This window comes from Meriones unguiculatus, chromosome 6 (genome assembly GCF_030254825.1).
Source record: "Meriones unguiculatus strain TT.TT164.6M chromosome 6, Bangor_MerUng_6.1, whole genome shotgun sequence".
Classification (NCBI taxonomy): domain Eukaryota; kingdom Metazoa; phylum Chordata; class Mammalia; order Rodentia; family Muridae; genus Meriones; species Meriones unguiculatus.
This window is the reverse complement of record NC_083354.1, coordinates 41,763,216-41,783,766: the sequence shown is the minus strand read 5'-3', so window position 1 is coordinate 41,783,766 and position 20,551 is coordinate 41,763,216. Positions and strand designations below refer to the sequence as shown.

At 41.1% G+C, this 20,551-nt stretch overlaps 1 protein-coding gene across 4 annotated transcripts in view; it reads left to right on the top strand.

Annotated features, from left to right (window-relative positions):
- The window catches only part of Smarcc1 (SWI/SNF related, matrix associated, actin dependent regulator of chromatin subfamily c member 1), a 107,353-nt gene that overhangs the window by 11,800 nt on the left and 75,002 nt on the right, over nucleotides 1-20,551 (top strand). For all 4 annotated transcript variants that reach the window (XM_060385227.1, XM_060385226.1, XM_060385225.1 and 1 more), the window contains exons 4-8: nucleotides 2,607-2,688; nucleotides 5,346-5,438; nucleotides 8,702-8,771; nucleotides 11,844-11,913; nucleotides 17,174-17,249. In XM_060385227.1, the coding sequence (XP_060241210.1) occupies nucleotides 2,607-2,688; nucleotides 5,346-5,438; nucleotides 8,702-8,771; nucleotides 11,844-11,913; nucleotides 17,174-17,249 (391 nt within the window). The remainder of the gene's footprint in view (nucleotides 1-2,606; nucleotides 2,689-5,345; nucleotides 5,439-8,701; nucleotides 8,772-11,843; nucleotides 11,914-17,173; nucleotides 17,250-20,551) is intronic.

Here is a 20,551-nt window from a genome sequence, read left to right as displayed (position 1 = left end):
TTCTGTGTGTGTGTAATAGCTGTCCTGGACTCCCTTTGTAGACCAGGCTGGCCTTGAATTCACAGATCCACCTCCCTCTGCCTCTCAGGTGCTGGGATTAAAGGTGTGCGACCTGACTTGACTAAAGCAACTCTTAGGAGGAAGCATTTCAATGAGAGCTTGCCTGCCTATCCTGGTGGGAAGTGGCGTGGTGCTAGAGCAGTGGCTGAGAGCTCTTACACCCTGATCCTCAGGCATCTGACACTCTGGGCTTGGTGTGGGCTTTTGAAACCTCACTCCCATGACACACCCTCTCCAACAAGGCCACCCTTCCTGAACATAGGAGCCTGTGGGGTCATTCTCATTCAGATACCACACTGTGATTAAATACTCTGGCCAAAATGGACTTGGGTTGGAGAACATTTATTTGGCATACACTTCCAGGTCACAGTCCATCACTGAGGAGAATCAGGCAGGAACTCAAACCGCCTTCCCACATCAATCTTCAGTCTAAGAATTCCTCACAGGCATGGCCACAGGCTAATCTGATTTGGGCCGTCTGTCAATTGAGACTTTCTCAAATGAGTCTAGGCTGTCAGATTGAGTGCTGATGCTAAGTAGGACATATGAGATGACATCTCATTGCAGTTTTGAATTGCATTTCCTTGATGGATTGCAATATTGTTGTTTTTTTTTTCATGTTGAGCATTTGTATGCCTTTTCCATATGGGTCTTCTCCCATTTTAAAGTCAGACTTTTATGTGAACTCTTTATATTAACCTCTTTATATTAACCTCTTGTTAGGTATTTAACCTATATTTTCAGAAACATGCTCAAACATGGATGTCATGGTTATTACAATCTCAGCACTGGGGATATGAAGCAGGAGGATTGGGAGTTTAAGATTCTCAGCCACATGGTTATTTTCAATGCTAGCCTGGAACACATAAAATTTGTCTCCAAAAAAAATAGTTCTTTATATTGTCCTCAAGTCTTCCATCAGGAATGGAGGTGAGCAGGTTGTCTTTCTAGCACCAAGATAGTTTAGATCTTTTAACTTGTGCATGTATGTGTTAAATCGGATGTTTAAAATGCTGTTTTCTTATTTAATCGCAGCTTTAAAATACAGTGTACCAAGAATTCAAACCAACTTTCTTATTCTTAAATTCATACGTATAGCTCAAAGTAACTTTTAGAGTGCTTTGGTATGATAGACCTGTCTTTCTTTCCCTATGCAAATACCTGTTTCTAGGATCTAAGTGTCTCTAGGCTTTTTCCACCCTTTGTTTCCTGACATTGAATCACCCTTTGGTGATAGCTTTTAAGGTTTCATACCTTATCATTATCATAGAAAGTTCCTTTTGACTTTGATCTCACCCATACTTTTAGGGTTGCTGATTCCTGGGAGAAGGATGTTGTCCATGGGCACTCTGCATTTACTTCTCAAGTGCTGTAGATACAGACATGCCCATGTTTTGAAATTTGCTGGTACACCTTTAGAGTATAATTCACTTAACATGGTTTACTGAAAACAAAAAAGAAGATTTTAATTTTATTTTTGTTTATATGATTGTTTGGTTTTGGTTAAGTATGTATGTCTGGGGGTATATGTACATGTGAGTGTAGATGGCCATGGAGATCTTTGGAGCTAGGCAGCTGTGCTCCTCCTGCTGTGGGGCTTAGACAGGGCTAAGTGATTATTAGCATATCTTTTTCTTTGTTTGCATAGTCATGAGCATGTCTCCTGACTTCCCTACTCGTGCCATGGTACCCATTTGTGTGTGTTGTACTTCTGTCTCTGTCTCATACAATAACCAAAATTCCTTTTTCCTTTTTTTGAGACAGGGTTTTTGTATTCTTGGCTGGCCTGGAACTCATAGAGTTTTACCTGCCTCTGCCTCCCTAATTATGGGATTAAAGGCATGTTCTACTGTGTCTGCTAGGTCCCCAACCTTGTGAACTCCTCCTTTTTTATATCATGTAATATGTCCTAAACTGAAGGAAAATGGGAATTCATGGCATTTGGTACTTTGATTTGACTAGGGTATCTCTTTTAAAAAATATTAGGCATTTATTTTTAACTGTGTGTGTGTGTGTGTGTGTGTGTGTGTGTGTGTGTATGTGTGTGTATGGGTAGGTGGGTGGAGGTCAGAAGACAACTTTTGGGGCTCTGTCATCTTCACTGTGTGGGTTCTATGGCTCGACTTTAGGTTATTGGGATGAAGGCAGGTGCCTTTACTCATGGCTTTGTCCGGTCAAAGTGTTGTCTGTCATGATGGTATTGATAATGGTATTCTCTAGGACTCAGAATTACTTTACAAACTTTGTATGGTGCTAGCTTAGTTTCTAAGCCTTTCTAATTAATTTGACTTAAATTCTAAAATCGAGGGGTTGGAGTGATGGCTCAGTGTTGAAGAGCACTGTCTGATCTTCCAAAGGACCCCAGTTCAATTCCCGGTACCCACACGGCAGCTGTCTGTGGCACCAGTTCCAGGGGATCTGACACCATTACACTAATGCTCATAAAATAAAATCGAGTAAATTATTTAAAAAATATTCTAAAGAGTTTCTACTTATGTTTAAAAGATTGAAGATAAACTTAGTAAAGTTTTCTCTTCCTCTGTTAGGCGGAGATTTGATCTTCAGAATCCATCTCGAATGGATCGTAATGTTGAAATGTTCATGAACATTGAAAAAACATTGGTACAGGTAAGTTGGAGAATTAGGCCTATTTGTGTGGGTCATCCCCCTAATCATAATCTCCTTGTCTTTCCTTTTCCCTTCTGTCATGTTTTTAGAGAGGGTTTCTTTAGGCCCAGGCTGGCCTAAATGTCTTGCCTCAGTATATTCCCCATTCCTAAATTTAGATATATGAATCACTCCCTCAGCTTAAAATTATTAATTTATTCTTTAATATACTTCCCATTGTAATATTATCTTTATTGAATTCTCTGCAATACAGAATTTTATTGTTTTTATGTGTATTGAGATTAGAGCTGTGAGTGGTCTGTTTATTTAAAGGTTATCAGTCTCTTAACATTTTTCTCTTTTTGTTTTTAAGATAGCATCTCTTTGTTTTGTCTTGTCTGTCCTGGAACTCACTATAAAGACCAGGCTGGCCTTGAACTCATAGAGATTCTTCCTTTTGCCTTCAAGTGCTGGATTAAAGACATGTGGCACCATGTCCACCTAGTGTCTTGACATTTTTAGTGGAATAATGTGTGCTAGTTCTCTTCATTATTTGAGTCGCTTTTCTCACTGTGGAGCTCTAGAGGACCTGAAACCAATATAGAGCATTGAGATCCACCTCCCTCTGCCTCCTGATAGCTGAGATTAAAGAGGTATACTACTGCACCCTGTCATTTTTGCTCCATTTTGTTTTGTTTTGTTTTTTGTTTAGAATAAGCACTGTCTTCATAATGTAGACTTTATTGTGGAGTCATTTTCTTTGGATCAGTTTCATGGTTGTATAATAAATGTCTACTTTCCTCTTAGCTAGATAAGAATGCTTTTTTTTTTCCTTTTGTTTTTATGGTGCTGAGGGTGGAACCCAGGGCCATGAGCTAGGCTAGACAAGCACTGTACCACTGACAGATATTTCCACTTCATGGTTTGTTGTTGCTGGTTTCTTTCTTTTCTTTTTCTCTCTTTCTTTCATTCTTTTGGAGACAGGGTTTCTCTGTGTAATTCACTCTGAGTTCAAGGTTGTATTTGAACTCAGAGACCAGCCTTTCTCTGCCTCCCAAATGCTGGGATTAAAGTCGTATGCCACCAGTGCCTAGCTTGAAACTAATTGTTTATATGTGTGTGTATAATGTGTGATTGTGTACACACGTGCCCCAGGATGTGTGAAAGAGGTAAGACAACAACTTGTGCGTCAGTTGTCTCCACTGTTGTGTGGTGCTGGGGACTGAGGTCAAGTTCACAGGCGTGCACAGCGAGCAGTTTCAAGGACAGAGCCATCGCCGGACACTAGTCCTCACCTAATTTAACAAAAAAAAAAAGACTTTGTTCTTATTTAATTGTTTTATGTATGTGAGTGTTTTGCCTGAGTGTATGACTATGCCATGTGTGTGCTGTGCCTATGATCAGAAGAGGGCATCAGATTCCCTGTAACTGGAGTGAGCTGCCATGTAGGTGCTGGCAGTTGACTTCAAGTCTTGTGGAAGAACAGCTGGTTTTTTAACCAGTGAGCTGTCTCTCTATCTCACCTTTTTGAGAAAGAATGGACCTTAACCATTTTGGCTAGTGCCTGGCCAGGAAGCTCTTGGGTGATAGCTTGTCTCTTACGCTTCAGATATCAGTTTGGACTATAGATCTGTGCCACCACTCTCAGCTTGTATGTGGGTTCTGAGCATTCAGAATCAGTATTTTATGCTTCACAGCACTTTACCCGCTGAGTCATCTCCCGATTTATTTATTTATCTGTTTGTTTGTTTATGGTGGTGGGTGTTGAGACTCGAAGCTACAGGGTCCTGCTGTGTAGCTCTGGCTGTCCGGGAACTCACAGAAATCAGTTGCTTTCTGCCTCTAGAATGCTGGCAATAAAGGCCTAGTGCCCCTGACCTTGCTATATTTTAGCAGTAATTTCATTCAAATGATTTTCAACAATCTTTGTCTAACTGCAGAAGGGATCTGGGGATTCTTTTAGTAGCCTGCTGAGCCATCTAAGTTTTATTTTGAAATAAGACTGACTGTTGTGTAGCAAAAGATGTCTTCCAAGTTGGTGATGGTGCCAGACACCTTTAATCTCAGCACTCAAGGAGGCAGAGACAGAAAGATCTCTGATTTTGAGGCCAGCCTGGTCTACAGAGTGATTTCTAGGACAGCCAGGACACAAGGAGAAATCCTGTCTCTATATCACCACCACCCTCCACCCCACCCACCCCCCACACCCTCCCAAAATAAGATATCTTCCTATCTTACAAAACACAGGTTTAGGGGCTGAAGAGATAAGAGTCCTGAGTTCAATTCCCAGCAGCTACATGGTAGCTCACAACTGTCTATGATGAGATCTGGTGCCCTCATCCGGCCTGCAGGCACACATGCAGGCAGAATACCATATAATAAATTAATTAATCTTTTTTAAAAAGGAATTGTAGGCTTAATTGTCAACTTCAGCCATTAAGATAATGAGGAATCGGGTCTGTGAGATAGTTCAGTGGGTAAAGGCACTTGCTGCCAAAACTGATCTTAGTGTAGTACCCATATGATAGAGAATGTCTCCTGCATGTTTGTCTGATGACTGACTACATGTGTGCTTAGTGAACACATCTAATAAAACATTTTTTTAAAATGAGTAAAATGTGAGGAGGATGAATAATCAATGTATATCATTTCAAAACCATTTGAATTTGTTTTCTCAGAATAATTGTCTGACTAGACCCAACATCTACCTCATTCCAGACATTGATTTGAAGTTGGCGAATAAGTTGAAAGATATCATCAAACGGCATCAGGTAATAAACATGATCAATTTAGTGCAGTTGTAGTAAACCTTCAATAAATGCCAAAATTTTTACTTTGTATTTGCTTTAAAGGAAGAATCTCTCTGAGTTCCCACATAACCTTTTAGAAACATTCGTTACTGCGATGAGGTATGACAGTCTTACAAATTTGCTTAAACAGTTAACGTGACCTATATAATCTCATAATCATATAATAGCAAGACTGACCAATAAGAACAAAACACTGTTAACCGCTGGTGGTATTTTGATCATCTTATTTCATTTTAAGCTGAGGTTTTTTTTTTTTTTTTTTTTAAGTGCAGTCTGGCAGCAGAGGATATCTAGGTACAAAGATAATTTTCTGTAAAACATCATTTATGTGATAGTGTTTTTCTAAAGTCCAGAATTAGTTCAGAAGCCTCATGAAATACCTTGTTCAGTGGTTAAGAGCACAGTAACTCACAACCACCTGTAACTCTAGGTCTAGGACACCTGAAGTTGTTTTCTGACCTCTAGGCACAAGTGGAAAGTGAAATATACAGGTAAAACATTCATATATGTAAAATAAATATCTTTTTAAAAAGTCATGAAGCTGGAAAGATGGCTCAGACTAAGAGCATAAGCTGTTCTTCCAGAGGACACCAGTTTGGCTCCTAGCACTCACATGGCAGTTTACTCACAATCTTTTGTTTCTTTAGGTCTAGGGGATCCAACACACTCTTCTGGCCTCCTTGGGCATAGGCACTGTGTTGGTACATAGCCATATATGCTAGCAAAACACCAATGAACATGAAATGTATTACTCTACTTCAAAGAAGACATGCTATGTCATCTAAGTAAAACACAGAGCTGAGGCTCAAAAGCAGCAGTGACAGGCTCCACAGGCCAAGCTTCTGGATGTGCTGTTGTACATTGACGCATACTCATTGGGTGGTGATACTCTTCCCAACTTTCTTTTTAGGTAGTTGTAAACTTTTTACTTTTCCAGTTTTCTGCAGATGAAGTGGCATTATATTATTTGGTTGGAATAATGAGTAAAATAATCATTGTTCAAGAACTGTAGTAGAGGGGGCCTTGAGCTGCTACTGAAAACTGAATTCTCAACTTTCTCTTGTTTGTATGGTCTCAACAATGGGTTGTTAGTCTGAATGGCTTTGAGTTCATGCTCTAGATATATTTAGTAGTCTTTGGCCTCACCGTATTTTAACCTTAACTATTATACTAGTTTTCCAGCAGTGACATAAAGTGACAGCATCATGCATAGATAAGGTTCGCTGTGGTTGATTCAGGTGTTCCATGATGTAGCCCCAGTTTGTGTGCCAGAAGTCATGTTAGTTAATGATAATTCGTGCTGGAAAGCTAAGGCAAAGGTTAGAGAGTTTGAGGCCAGCCTAGGCTACATACTTGAAACCTGGGGTTTCTTGCTTTTGTTTTGTTGTTTGTTTTGTGAGGCAGTCTCAAGTACTTTAGAATAGTTTCAGACTTAGTGTGTTGGAGGATGGCCTTCAGTTCTGGCTTCCTGTTTCCTGAGCTCTCAGGTTAGAGGACTAACTAAAATTTATTTTTGCGAGGCGAATACATATCACAGTTACCCTTATGTTGTTACATTCCCATGCTCATTTTATGATGGTTTGCAAATTTAAGAACCTGAGGTATGCTTACTGATGGTTGTCTTTTTTTTTTTTTTTTTTTTTTTTGCTGAAACAAAACTTCTCTGTAGTTTTGACTGTCTTGGACTTACCTTGTAGAATAACATGGGGCCTGGAACTAACAGCGATCAGCCTTCCTCTACCTCCCAGAACGATGGGATTACAGGCGTGTGCCACCTTGCATGGTGGATGGTTGTCTTAGTTTGGGTTTAATTGCTGTGAATAGACACCATGATCAAGGCAGCTCTTATAAAGGCAAATGCTTAATAAAGGCCGTCTTACAGTTTCAAAGGTTTAGTCCATCATCATCATGGTGGGAATTGTGCAGGCAGACATGGTGCTGGAGGGGCCAAGAGTTCTACATCTTTTCCCCCCCCCCCCATTATTTTCTCCTCTTCTCAGAGGAGGGTACCCCCCCCATGGGTACCAACCCACCTTGGCACATGAAGTGGTAGCAGGACTAAGAGCATCCTCTCACTGAGGGCAGACAAGGCAGCCCAGCTGTGGGAAACGGATCCAGTGCAGGCAACAGAGTCAGAGACAGCCCTGGCTCCAGCTGTTAAGAGACCCATATGAAGAACAAGCTGCACATCTGCTACATACATGTAGGAATCCTTGCTCCAGCCTATGCATGCTCTTTCAGTTTGTGGTTCAGTCTCTTTGAGCTTCCATGGACCCTGGTCAGCTAATTTTGTAGGTTGTCTTGTGTTGTCCGTGACCCCTCTGATTTCCTCAGTCTTTCTTCCAACTCTTTCCACGAGATTGCCAAGCTCCACCTATTGTTTGGCTGTGGCTCTCTGCATCTGTTGCCATCAGCTGCTGGATGAAGCCTCTCAGAAGACAGTTATGTGAGGTTTCTGTCTATAAGCATAGCAGAGTATCATTAACAGTGTCAGGAGTTGGTACTCTCTCATGAGTTAGGCCTGTCGTTGGTTGGCCATTCCTCAAGATCTGCTCCATCTTTAGCCCCACACTTGAAGGCAGGACACATTTTGGGTTGAAGGTTTTATCAGTCGGTTGGTTTCCCCTCCTTCCCCTGGAAGTCCCACCTGACCACGGGAGGTGGCCAACTTCGGGTTTCCTATCCCCACTGCTGTGAGTCTTGGCTGGGGTCACCCCCATTCTGCAGGCAGCAGAAGGGGACTGTTCCACACTGGAGGAGCTTGAGTGCTACTAAAAGACCTCACAGCCTACCGCACAGTAACACACTTCCTCCAGCAAGGCCACACCTGCTAATAGTGCCGTGCCACTCCCCATGGCCAAGCATGCAAACACGAGTCTATGGGGCCAAACTTCTTCAAACCACCACAATACTAAGATACTTAAAACATTTTGAATGCTATCATAGTCCTCAACAGGTTTGAGTTTTGGAGAATTTCTTTGTTTTGGATTAATGGTAGTTGGTAAAGTCTATACAGATAGCCCCAAATCTGAAAAATTCAGAAATTTGAAACACTTAGGAACCAAGCATTTTTAATAGAGTATTCAGTCCTTACTTGTGTCTCTAGAAAGGTGTTTTTTTTTTTTTTTTTTTTTTTTTTTTGTCTTGTTAACCATTATTCCAATGTGTAACACTTTGCTTGTCATTTGCCTTATTTTTATGTTACTTGTTTATTTGCTTTGCAGGGGACATTTACTGATGAGAAGTCAAAAGCTTCCCACCATATTTATCCATATCCTTCCTCACAAGAGGATGGTAAGTTAGCTGTTGGTTGTGAGCTCTTTAATGCATACATTGTACTGTAAGGTGTAATGCAACCTTCTAAAACATGGCTAAATAAGTACACCACCATTTGAACAGAGTTCTTGGTTTTGTTTAACTTCTCAGTTGCCTGGCATGTGTTAGTTTGAGTAGATTGCTTAAGTGTTGTCTGGTGTTCTAACCAGTTAGATCTTTTTCTAGCAAATCTAGTGATTTGAGCATTCATTATGTATTAGCTCTGTTGGTGTTTGCTGTGAACTGCTACAAATACAGGGATCTGAGGGAAGCCTCAGATAGTTTATTGACTGTCAGAGAGTCCAATAAGAAGATAGTAGTTGGATAAACTTGTTTGATATATGTATAAATTAAGGCAGGGTTGCATATACCCAAGGCTGGCCTTGAACTCTGCGAAGCCACAAATGAATTAAACTTGATACCCTCAGCTCCTGAATGCTGAGAATATGTTGGGGATGGGACAAGGGCCCATCACTAGCTGTTCTTTCCACCTCCATATTTTTTTTTAATCTCTCAGGTTTTAAATTTGTTATGTTACATGTTTACATGTGGAAACCCTTGTGCCACAGTGAGCTGGTAGAGGCCAGGGGACAGCTTGTGTGAATAGGCTTTCTTCTGTGTATAGAGTCCTGGGAAGTTGCTTTGGAGGCAAGAGTATGGGCTGGCTGGGCCATCACACTAGCCCAAATATTTCTAGCCTTGAATACCCACCCTTAACATAGAGTGGTGGTTTCTGTGTTGTTGTCTTTTGTTTTAAGGATCTCACAGTGCTATTGTTCACACTCCCAAATGATGCTGCTTTGTAGGGTTATTGATCTACTTAAAATCCCTTAGACTTCTTCACTTCATTCCTTTTCCTTCCAATGACTTGATATTTCAAGTGATCTGTCATCAGCTTCTCTCATCATCTGTTTGAGCACATATGTTAAAAAAAAGTTAATTTGCCGACCAGTAGTCCATACACGCCTTTAATCCCTGCACTTCTGGCAGATAACAGGCAGATCTCTGGGAGTTTAAGGCCAGTCTGGTCTACAGAATGAGTTCCAGGAAAGCCAGGGTTACACAGAGAAACCTTGTCTTGAAAAACAAAAAAAAGTACAGAACAAAAAGTAAATTTTAAGTTCATTGATTCTTTTCAGATTTGTAAAATGTTGGGTTTTTTTTTTTCTTTATTTCTGTTTTTTTGTTGTTTTGGTTTGGCTTTTTGTTTGTTTGTTTAAGATTGGGTTTCTCTAGCGTAGCTGTCTGTAATGGCTGTCCTGGAACTCACTGGCTTTGTTGTCTGTGTTTATTTGTTTTTAAGGACAGGCTTGCTCTCTATTGCCCTGCCTGTCCTGGAACTTGATATTCTAATTTGCTTTTTTCTTTTTTGGCTTGTTTGTTTTTCAAGACTGGTTTCTCTGTGTAACGATGGCTGTCTAGAACTCACTCTGTAGGAAAGATAGCATAATTTTTGGAGCTAGAGTCATTATTCCTAATATAATTTTTACTAGTTTTAGACAGCCCAGAGGTTGGTTTGTTGATGGTTCAGTGTTTGAAGGCATTTGTTGCCAAGGCTTTTGACCTCTGAGTTCAATCCCTGGGACCCGTATAGTAGAAAGAGAGAACCAGCACTCACATTGTCCATAAGCAGTTTCTTTATTGTTGTGGACCTATAGTAGGTGCACAAGGAAGTTATTCATGCATGTGTGTGCACATGGTAGTGAGAGACATAGGCACTGAGTTTCTTGATCAATTCTGCTGGTTGTTTTTTTTTTTTTTTTTAAGATTTACATTCATTCACCTATTTATATTTAGTTAGTATGTTTTGGTTTTTCGAGATAGGGTTTCTTTGTGTGACATTGGCAGTACTAGAACTCACTCTGTAGACCAGGCTGGCCTCTATCTCAAGAGATCCACTTGCCTCTGCCTTGGAGTGCTGAGATTAAAGGTGCTCTCCACCACCGCCCAGCCCTTGAGGTTTATTTTTAATTGTGTATGTTTGCATGGGAATATATGCATGTGCATACCAGTACCTTCACAGGTAAGAAGAAGGCATTGGGTCCCTCAGAGCAGGAGTTACATGGGGGTTGTTGTGAGCTACCCAGTATGAGTGCTGGGAACTGAACTCTTGCCCCTGTGTCAGTCCTTCCCCCACCCCCACTTGAACCCTTCTTGTTCCTTTTGAATCAACTTTTATTCCTTTTAAGAGATTCATTCATTCATTTATTCATTCATTGTATAGGTGAGTGATCTATCTGCATGTACACCTGCATGCCAGAAAAGGGCATCAGATGCTAGTTTAGATGGTTGTGAGCCACAATGTGTTGCCTTGAATTGAACTCAGGACCACTGGAAGAGTAAGTTTCTCCAGCCCCCTGAGTCAGCTCTTACTGAACTTGTAGCTTCTCATTTAGTTGGCAAGACTAGCTGACCAGTGAGCGTCACAGACCTCCCTGCCTCCCCTGGCTCACCCGCGCTGGAGAGAACGTGCACACCGCCACACTCACCTCAGTAGCATCACTTTTTAGGGTAGATTTACTTTTTTTTAATTTATTTGTTTTATTTATTTGTTTGCTTTTCTATGTATGTGAGTGCTCCTCTGCATGCCAGAAGAGGGCATCAGATCTCAGTAAAGATGGTTGTGAGCCACCATGAGGTTGTAGGAATTGAACTCAGGACCTCTGGTAGAGCAGACAGTGCTCTTAACCACTGAGCCATCTCACCAGCCCCATCAGCTCTTTATCTTACTTCTGGGATTTGATCTTAGTCCTCAAGTCTTGGTGGCCAAAACCATATTGACTGGTATTACTACAGCACCAGAAATGTCCTTTAATCTGACAGGTGGCTTCAGTTGGGAAACTTAAAATTTGGAACACTAACCTGCTCTTGTGGAGAACCAGGGTTTGATTCCCAGTAGTATACATTTTGTTTGACCTCTTGGCTCTTGCACATATGTGGTATACAACAATGACACTGGGGAACGTACACACACATAGACATACAATTACATATTTTTTTTAATGGTAAGTTAATTCAGTTCATGTTTTGATGTTTTTTTTCTTCCTTCAGAGGAGTGGCTGAGGCCGGTGATGAGGAGAGACAAGCAGGTGCTAGTGCACTGGGGTTTCTACCCGGACAGGTAATTCTAATGCTCTCGTTATGATTGTGTCCATCTTGATAACAGCATATGCCTACATGATGTGAAGATGAAATCTGTTAGCATTCCCATCTCTTTTTTTTTGGCTTGTTTGTTTGCTTTTTGAGACAGGATTCCTCTATGTACAGGTGGCTGTCCTTGAACACAGAGATCTGCCTGCCTCTGCCTCCCAAGTGCTATGATTAAAGGCCTGCGCCGCCGCCACCACCACCACCACCACCAGGATGCTTTTCCGTCTGTCTTTCTATTGTTTTTACTTACTTTTCTTACTTGTTTAAAATGTTTTTGTTCTTTTTCATCTTAGGCAGATTCCTCACTATGTAGTCCCGACTCACCTGCTGCTCACTCTGTAGGCCAGACTGGCTTCCAACTCATAGATGCATCTACCACTGTCTCCCCAGTGCTAGAATTAAAAACATGCACCACCATGGCTGTTCCCTTTATTCTCTTTCTCTCTCTCTCTCTCTCTCTCTCTCTGTCTCTCCATTGTTAAGGAGTGAGTGAGGGATTTAACTCACCTTGGGGTAGGTGCTTCATCGCTGACCCAACTTCATTGTTTTAAATATTAGTAAAATTTAAATACACAAATAGAGATGCAGTGTGATATTCTAATACAGGTAAATAATATGTTCTTTTCTGTTACTTTTAAAAGAGCCCGTAGGCTCCTTTCTTCACAAAGACAGCAAGCATACTCTACTGTAACTATTTGTGTCACCCAGGCGTAGTGCTCTATGTTGTTTTTAATAAGATCTCAAGATCAGAAGTAAGTGGAGGGGGACCTCCCCTAGCAGTGGACTTGGGGAGGGGCATCCATGAAGAAAGGGGAGGGAAGGTGGCATTAGTAGGGTAGAAGGGAGGCGTTTATGGCAGGATACAAAGTGAATAAAGTGCAATTAATAGAAGTTTAAAAAAAAAAACACAAGATCTCAATGGTTGGATTTTACAAATAAAGACTCTGGGATCCAGATGCTAGGTTGAAAGCCTGCTAGCCCAGAGAAGCAGAGAAAGCACCCAGCTGTCTTTCCTCCTCAGCCTAAGTCCCAGAAGGAATTACTCACCTCTTATGCCATCTCAGAAAACTGTTTTTAAACTGAATGTCCCTCCTTCTACTTGTATCCTTCTATCCATCTTCCTTATTTCCTCTTCCTCTCTGTTTTTGTATTTTTGTTTTTCTTAATAATCCTATGTTCAAATTCCTGACTGCTGGTAGCCCACTGTGCCTCTTGACCTATGGTTGACTTTATTTAATTTTGTTTATAATATTCAAACAAAGTTTTGGGATTAAAGGTATGTGGTAGGGCTGAGCCACAGCACAGCTAGAAACAGGTTGTTTTGTTTTGTTTTCAGTAAACAGCACAACAGACGCATGCCTTTAATTCCAGCACTCAAGAGGCAAAGCCAGGCAGATCTAGGTAGAGGCAGACAAATCTCAATGTGTTGGAGACCTGCTTGGTCTACAGGGTGGTTTCAGGATAGCCAGGGGTACACAGAGAAACCCTGTCTCCAAGAAAGAAAAAAAAAATCTTTTAAGTCAAAGCATGTGAGATATACCCGTCATATATGTGTAGGAGAGTGTTTTATTTTCTGAATGGAGTTACCTTTTCGTGGTTGCTTGGCCTCTGATTGTATTCTCGTATGCGAGAGCGTTACGGTAGAAGAGGTGTAGTGCAGTGTAGGTAGCAGCTTGGAAGCAGACACACATAAAGGTGCTAGGCCAAGATGCGCTGTCATCCGAATGTCCATCCAGTCCGCCTTTCCTGCTAGCTCATTCAAGTAGGAGTTCAAGGAACTAATCCGTTAATATAGTCAAGTCCTTCATCATTTGCTTGCTTGCTCACTCATTCATTCATTCATTCATTCATTTTATTTATTTTTGGTTTTTTTTGAGGCATCATAGACCAGGCTGTACTGGAACTCAGAGATCTGCCTCTGCCCCTGAGCACTGGCATTAAAGGTATGCACCATCACTGCCTGCCCAGCCCAGTTATGATCTTAACCTACAGACCTTTTAGGTGAGACTTCCCATTTAAAGCATAAGATAATTTTACTTATCTCAAAAAGAGATATTTATTTGCCCAAGGGAACTCTTCCCCCCCTGCCCCAAGGAAATTCTTAACATTAAACCATTAGTTAAGGAGTTTGCCTTTTAAGAAAAATTTTGGGGCTGGAGAATTGGTTTGTTGAGTTCTTTAAGAGAATCTAAGTTTTGTTCCCAGGACCCACGTGTTTGTAACTTCTGTTCCAAGAGATCCAACTTCCTTTTCTGGCCTCCATGGACATCAGTCATGTAGATATATGCAAAACAGTCACATAAAATGAGTAAATTTTTTTCTTCTTTTTAAAAAAAGATTTATGTATTTATTATATGTGTATGAGTGCTCTTCCTTTACGCACTCCAGAAGAGGGCCCCAGATCTCATTACAGATGGTTGTGAGGCACGGGAATTGAGCTCAGGACCTCTGAAAGAACAGCCAGTGCTCTTAACCTCTGAGCCATCTCTCCAGCCCAAGTAAATTTTTTTTCAACTTATTATTGATTCTTTGAATTTCACATTGTGCACCCCCTTCCCTCTCATCTTTCCATCCTTTCCTACCCACCCGCCCTCTTTGCAACCTTCCCACTAAAAGAAGAAAATTGTGTATGTTGTAGTGTGTCACAATGTGTCCCACAGTATACCCTTTTGTTCGTACATCTTTATTTCCAAATGTTCAATGCAGTGAATTACTGCTCTGGCTCAGGACCCGTCTTCTGGTACACTATCAATACTGGATCCTTACTGGGACTCCTCTTGGGTGTCCTGTTCTGTGTCACGGAGATTCTGTATAGCTTTGGATCTGCAGAACCAGCCTCTTCACTAACTCCAGCATATCATAGATGGGGTAGATAGATGGGGTGGGCTGGCTCAAAGCCCTGGATCCAGGTCTGGGTGGTAGCTGAGTTGGTCAGCTTGTGAGCTCTTCCACAGCCACACACACAGGGTGAGCTTCCTGCAGTGCCCCAGCTTGTTCACTTCATGCTGAGCTGGTAAAGGCAAGGGCCATCTTTACTGTGTGCTGCAAGTAGCAGGACAGGGGAAGAGTATTCCTCTTTTGCCATGCCACCCCACAGCAGCGCCAGCTCTCATGCCTTGAGTAACCTTTTTTAAATAGGACTTTTCTTCCTAATGTTTATGACTAATGACTTTGATCTTTTCAAAAAACTAGGCATGTTAAAATGTTATATTTTATGTCTAATTCTGATGTTTTTCTTGCCAGAAATTACTTTCCTGCACCTCTTTTCCTCTTGCCTACTGGCTTTTTGGTTTTGGTTTTAAATAGGATCTCTATATGCCGGCAAGCTTTGAACTTGCATCCCTTTTGCCTAAGCCTCTAGAGTTTTGGGGATTATAGGCGTGCACCCCTATGCCCTTGCCTGTTGTCTCTCATCTCTTTTCTCCGCTGCTCTTCTCCCTGTCTTCCTTTTGTCTTTGTTATTGTCTGCTCTTATCGACAGTGTATCCTATATTTCTGGAACAACAGTCGTGGATCATCGCATCTGGCATAATTACATTTTTAAGCAAAGACAATATATCATTAGTTAATCATTAGTTATGTTAAATTTTAAGAGAATGTGCCTAGTCTTGTTTTTGAGGCAGGTCTTTAATATTTAGCCCTGGCTGACCTTGAACTCACTGAGATCCACCTGCCTCTGCCCCCTGAGTGCTGGGGTTAAAGTTGTGTGCTGCCACTGCCTGGCATGCCACCACTTTTTAAAAAGCTGTTTGTTTTCATTGTTACTATCAGAGAAAAGGAGTTTGTGCTCTGAAACATTTAGATGGAGCCTCAAGAGAACTTATTACCACCTTGTCTACAGGCCAGGCTGATGGACACACTCACTCAGCTGAGGCTCCCTCATTCCAGATGACCCTTGCTTGTGTTATTTTTAAAAACGGAACGCTCAGTCATGAAATTTCTCAGTTATGGAATGTTGTGCTTACTTTTTGTAAAGATCAATCTGTTGATATGTGAAAACGTCAGTTCTTGGGAAAGCAGTGGAGAGGATAAGACAGTGTGGAATGAGAAGGTAGACTCAGGACATACTCTGAAGGTGCATTTGGTAGATTGGCAGGTGGTTTGACATGAGATGTACATTGGAGCGAAGTGTTTTGAAGTCAAGTGTTTTGGTCTCTGCAATTGGCTAAGTGGATTTGTTTACTTCGAAAAAATTTTAATATATTTATTTATGTATATGAGAGCTGCATGTATATGTGCATGACAGAACAGAGCATCAGATCTCACTATAGATGGTTGTGAGCCACCATGTGGTTGCTGGGAACTGAACTCAGGACCTCTGCAGGAGTAGCCAATGCCCTTAACCGCTGAACCATCTCTCCAGCCCCACACTTTGAAATTTTTTGATACCAGTGGGCCATTGCAAGATGAACTTAGAGTGTTCTTGTTTTGGAACAGTTATTACACATAAGCTAGAGAATGTAGAACTACCTGTTGGATTTGAGTTTCAGATTCACTTATGTGATAGATGTAATATTTAAGAACTGTAGTATGAAAAAAAAAAAAAAAAAAAAGAACTGTAGTATGACTTTAGAAACCTGAATGAGATCATCAAGAGGAGGCTTTTGTTTGAAAGATTCCCTGTGTTGTTTAATATCAAAGAGATTGTTAACATTTAATGTTTGTGTTAATTATAATGTTTGATATGGCAAAAACTACAAGATGGCAGCAGAGACTGAAGAACTGAGTGCTGGGCCTGAGAACAAAACAGTCTCAGGTGATGGTGCTGACCAGAAGGCTAAGTTAAAGAGGAATTTTGAGCAAAGGGTAACAGCTGTTTACAGTTGTTTTCAACCAATTCAGACAATTTTTGTCTTGGTTCATTTTTATTGACCGTGGTGAAACAAAAGTCATTAAGGTTTGTTTTTGTTTTTGCTTTGCTTTAACAGTATCATTGTGTGTGTGTGTAATGTGTGTGTGAGGGTAAATGCAGTCATTCCATGGTACATGTGTGGAGGTCACAGGGCAGGTTTGACAAGTCAGTTCTGTTTGTATGTGATTTCTAGGAATGGGACTCAGGTTGTTATGCTTGTGGCAAATTCTTTTACCCACAGATCAACCTAATTGACCCATCATTTTACTAATTTTTCTCCTAATAATATTTGTAACACATATTCTTAGTGTTTGAGTACCCTTTCTAATGAATAGAACTTGGCTCTGATTTTTGTTTGTTTTTTTAATTTTCTTTATAGCTATGACACTTGGGTCCACAGTAATGATGTTGATGCTGAAATTGAAGATCCACCAATTCCAGAAAAGCCATGGAAGGTAATGGGCCTGTAAAAAAAAGAAATTATTTCTTAGCCGAGCAAAGTGATGCATGCCTTTAATCCCAGTACTTGGGAGGCAGGTAGATCTCTTTGAGTTCAAGGCCAGGCTGGTCTACCTACTGAGTTCTAGGACAACTGCACTATGTAGAAAGACCCTGTCAGGATGAAAACAGCGATTACAAAAGAAAAACCAATCCACAGCAGGCCGTAGTGGCACTCATCATTAATCTCGGCACTCGTAGAGGTAGGGACAGGTAGATCATTGTGAGTTCAAGGCCAGCCTGGTCTATAAAGCGAGTTCAGGGCAGCCAATTCTAAACAGAGAAAACCTGTCTTGAGGAGGGGGTTTCACAAATTATTGCTGAAGGTGGAGATGGCTTAGCAGAGAACTTGTTCTTTCTGAAAGCCTGGTTCAGTTGCCAACACCCATGTTCTACCAGCCACACGTATGCATAGATATACACGCAGCAAAATACTCGTAATAACATACATAAATAAACCCAGAAATAATAATATACTTAAAGTAGTTTTATACGCTCTTAATTGCCATTCTCCACAACAAATTAATTTGTATTTGGAAAACTGTTATTCTGACTTATATGCTGTCCCTGAAATTACTATATATTCCTAACTGGCCTTGATTTTGTAATTATCATTCTGCCTTGGTGCCCTTAGTACTGAGGCTACAGGAGTGACCCCATGCCTAGCTTCTAACAGTATTATAAAAAGTATTATAAAACAGTATTATAAAAGTGGTCTCTTTTATGTCCTTAGTGTTGTAGTAAATAGAGAAAGGAGTTTTGGGCTATATAATACTTACTATTTGCCCTGAGATTATCACGGCAGCATTTTTTAACCCACTATCACAAATAGTAAGACACAGACACCCGTGAGATTTTATAATGGGCCAGGCAGATATTTCTACCTCACTGTTCACCTCTCAGCCCCCATCCAGTGCCATCCACCTTAATCATCCTCATTTGGACTATCTTTCATCCATCATCCAGTGCCATCCACCTTAATCATCCTCATTTGGACTATCTTTCATCCATCATCCAGTGCCATCCACCTTAATCATCCTCATTTGGACTATCTTTCATCCATCATCCAGTGGTACTTGCTTTTATTCTTTATCTGGGAGTTGTGTCTCCAGTTCCTTGTCCTTCCTTCTCCAAGCTAACCCATTATGGCGGTGTCCTTCCTCCTTTCTTCCTGTCCCATGATCCGCTATCCTCCAAAGCCCAGGGACCTTAGCCACGACAGCCCATTCTGCCCTGCCGAGGTATAGGCCAGTCAGGTGTGTTTTATATAACCAATCAGGTGTTTTTTAGGTAGGTCTACAAAACAAGGATAACTAACCAAATCTTGAGGGGTAGAAACAGGCAAAAGACCAATCTCCACACCTCAATTTAAAAGACTGTCCGTGTCCCTGATGGCATAGTATTAAGGTCTAAGAATTTCATGTGTGCAGTGCTTGAGAAGAGCCCAAAGTCAAGTTAGCGTATGAGAAACTTTAATCACCTCTGTGTTCCTTCTGCCATGTCTTCCCTATCATTAGGAACATATAGCATTCTGGAATTACAATCCATGATAAACTCTTGCATTTTCAAGACAAGGTTTCTCTGTTTTGCACTGGCTAGCCTTAAACTAGTTCTGTAGACCAGGCTAGCCACTGTCGTCTGGTAAGAGATGACAGTGAAGGGGGCTTTTGTTCACATACAGTTTAGCCTGGGTGATGTTCTGTTGGTGACCTCCCTCAGAAAACAGTTCTTTTTTTTTTTTTTTTTAAATATTTATTTATACATCTGAGCACTCTATGTATATACACACTCGTGTGTGCCTTCATGACAGAAGAGGGCATCAGATCCCATTATAGATGGTTGTGAGCCACCATGTGGTAGCTGGGAATTGAACTCAGGAGCTCTGGGAGAACAAACAGTGCTCTTAACCACTGAGCCATCTCCCCAGCTCCCAGACAACAGTTCTTAAGAGCATAGCTTTTAATAAGTAGAACAAAATTCATTTTAAAAAAAAATTGAGGACTGGTGGAATGTGGTTGTGGATGCCTTTGATTTGATCAGTTGGGAGGCAGAGGCAGGTGGATATCTGATTTGCAGGCCAGCCTGGCCTTGAGAGCAAGTACCAGTACAGCCAGGTCTACACAGAGAAACCCTGTCTCAACAAAACAAAAACGTTGATTTTAAAAAGCAGTATCTTAAAGTGTATAGTAATGGGAATTAGTTAACCAAAAATGTCCATTCTCCTCTTTCCAACACCTTTAGCATTTTGTACCTGGTATGCTTGGCATCACCGTTTTCTGCAGGTTATTGCGTTTGTTGTCAGCATAAGTCTCTCCCTTTAAACGCCTTTTCCCTGGTCCCTGCAGAGGCCTTTAAGCATGAATTCTGCCTTTGTAGCGCAGGCTCAGTATGTGGCCCTGCAGATCCTCTGTGGCTCCCCTCTACCCTGTTGTCTTCGTTTTTCCTTCCTCTTTTAAACTACTGAACTATAGCTGGGCATGCACACACCTTTAATCCCAGCACTCCGGAGGCAGAGGCAGGTGGATCTCTGTGTTTGAGGAAGCTGGTTCACATTCAGAGTTCAAGACCAGCCAGGGCTATAATAGTGAAACCATGTCTTTAAAAACAAAACTGCAACAACAACAACAGAAATAATATGGATCTTATATTATCAAACTCTTTTTACTGGGAAGCACTATCCCTCAAACACAATAGCCATTCTTTTTATCAGCTGTGGCCACCTGCTGCACACCTCCAAGACGATGCCATGTGACTTGTCATTTCATTATAGAGGAGCATATGGGAGGTTCATTGGACTTACATGTAGATTCTGACCACTTTTTTTCTATTTCCTAGCTTTCTATATGTAATTCTGCCCTAAGTTCATATGACCTCATGATTGCAAGAGCATATAGACTGGGAGATTAATAGAAAGGGTAACGTCATTGCTTACAGCTATATTGTAATCATCATTCATGTTAATTGCGGGGGGTTATTCACACCCTAAGTAGGCTTAATAAGCTCTTTAATTCTGCAAATTGGGGTTTGGTAGAATCATACTGCAAGGGGTAGACATCTTGTCTCCCCAGGGAACAATCCTGGAACAGAAGCTCATTCTCTTTTATTGGCTGCCATAGCACAGCTTATTTTCAGTGTTAAAGGAAGTCTTTATATTTGTAATTGCTACTTTGTGGCTCTCGGTTTGTTGCAACCAAGCACTCCGTGCCCTCCCCCAAGTATACCTTTTGGTGTGACTAAGAGGAGGAAATTTTCTAGTGCT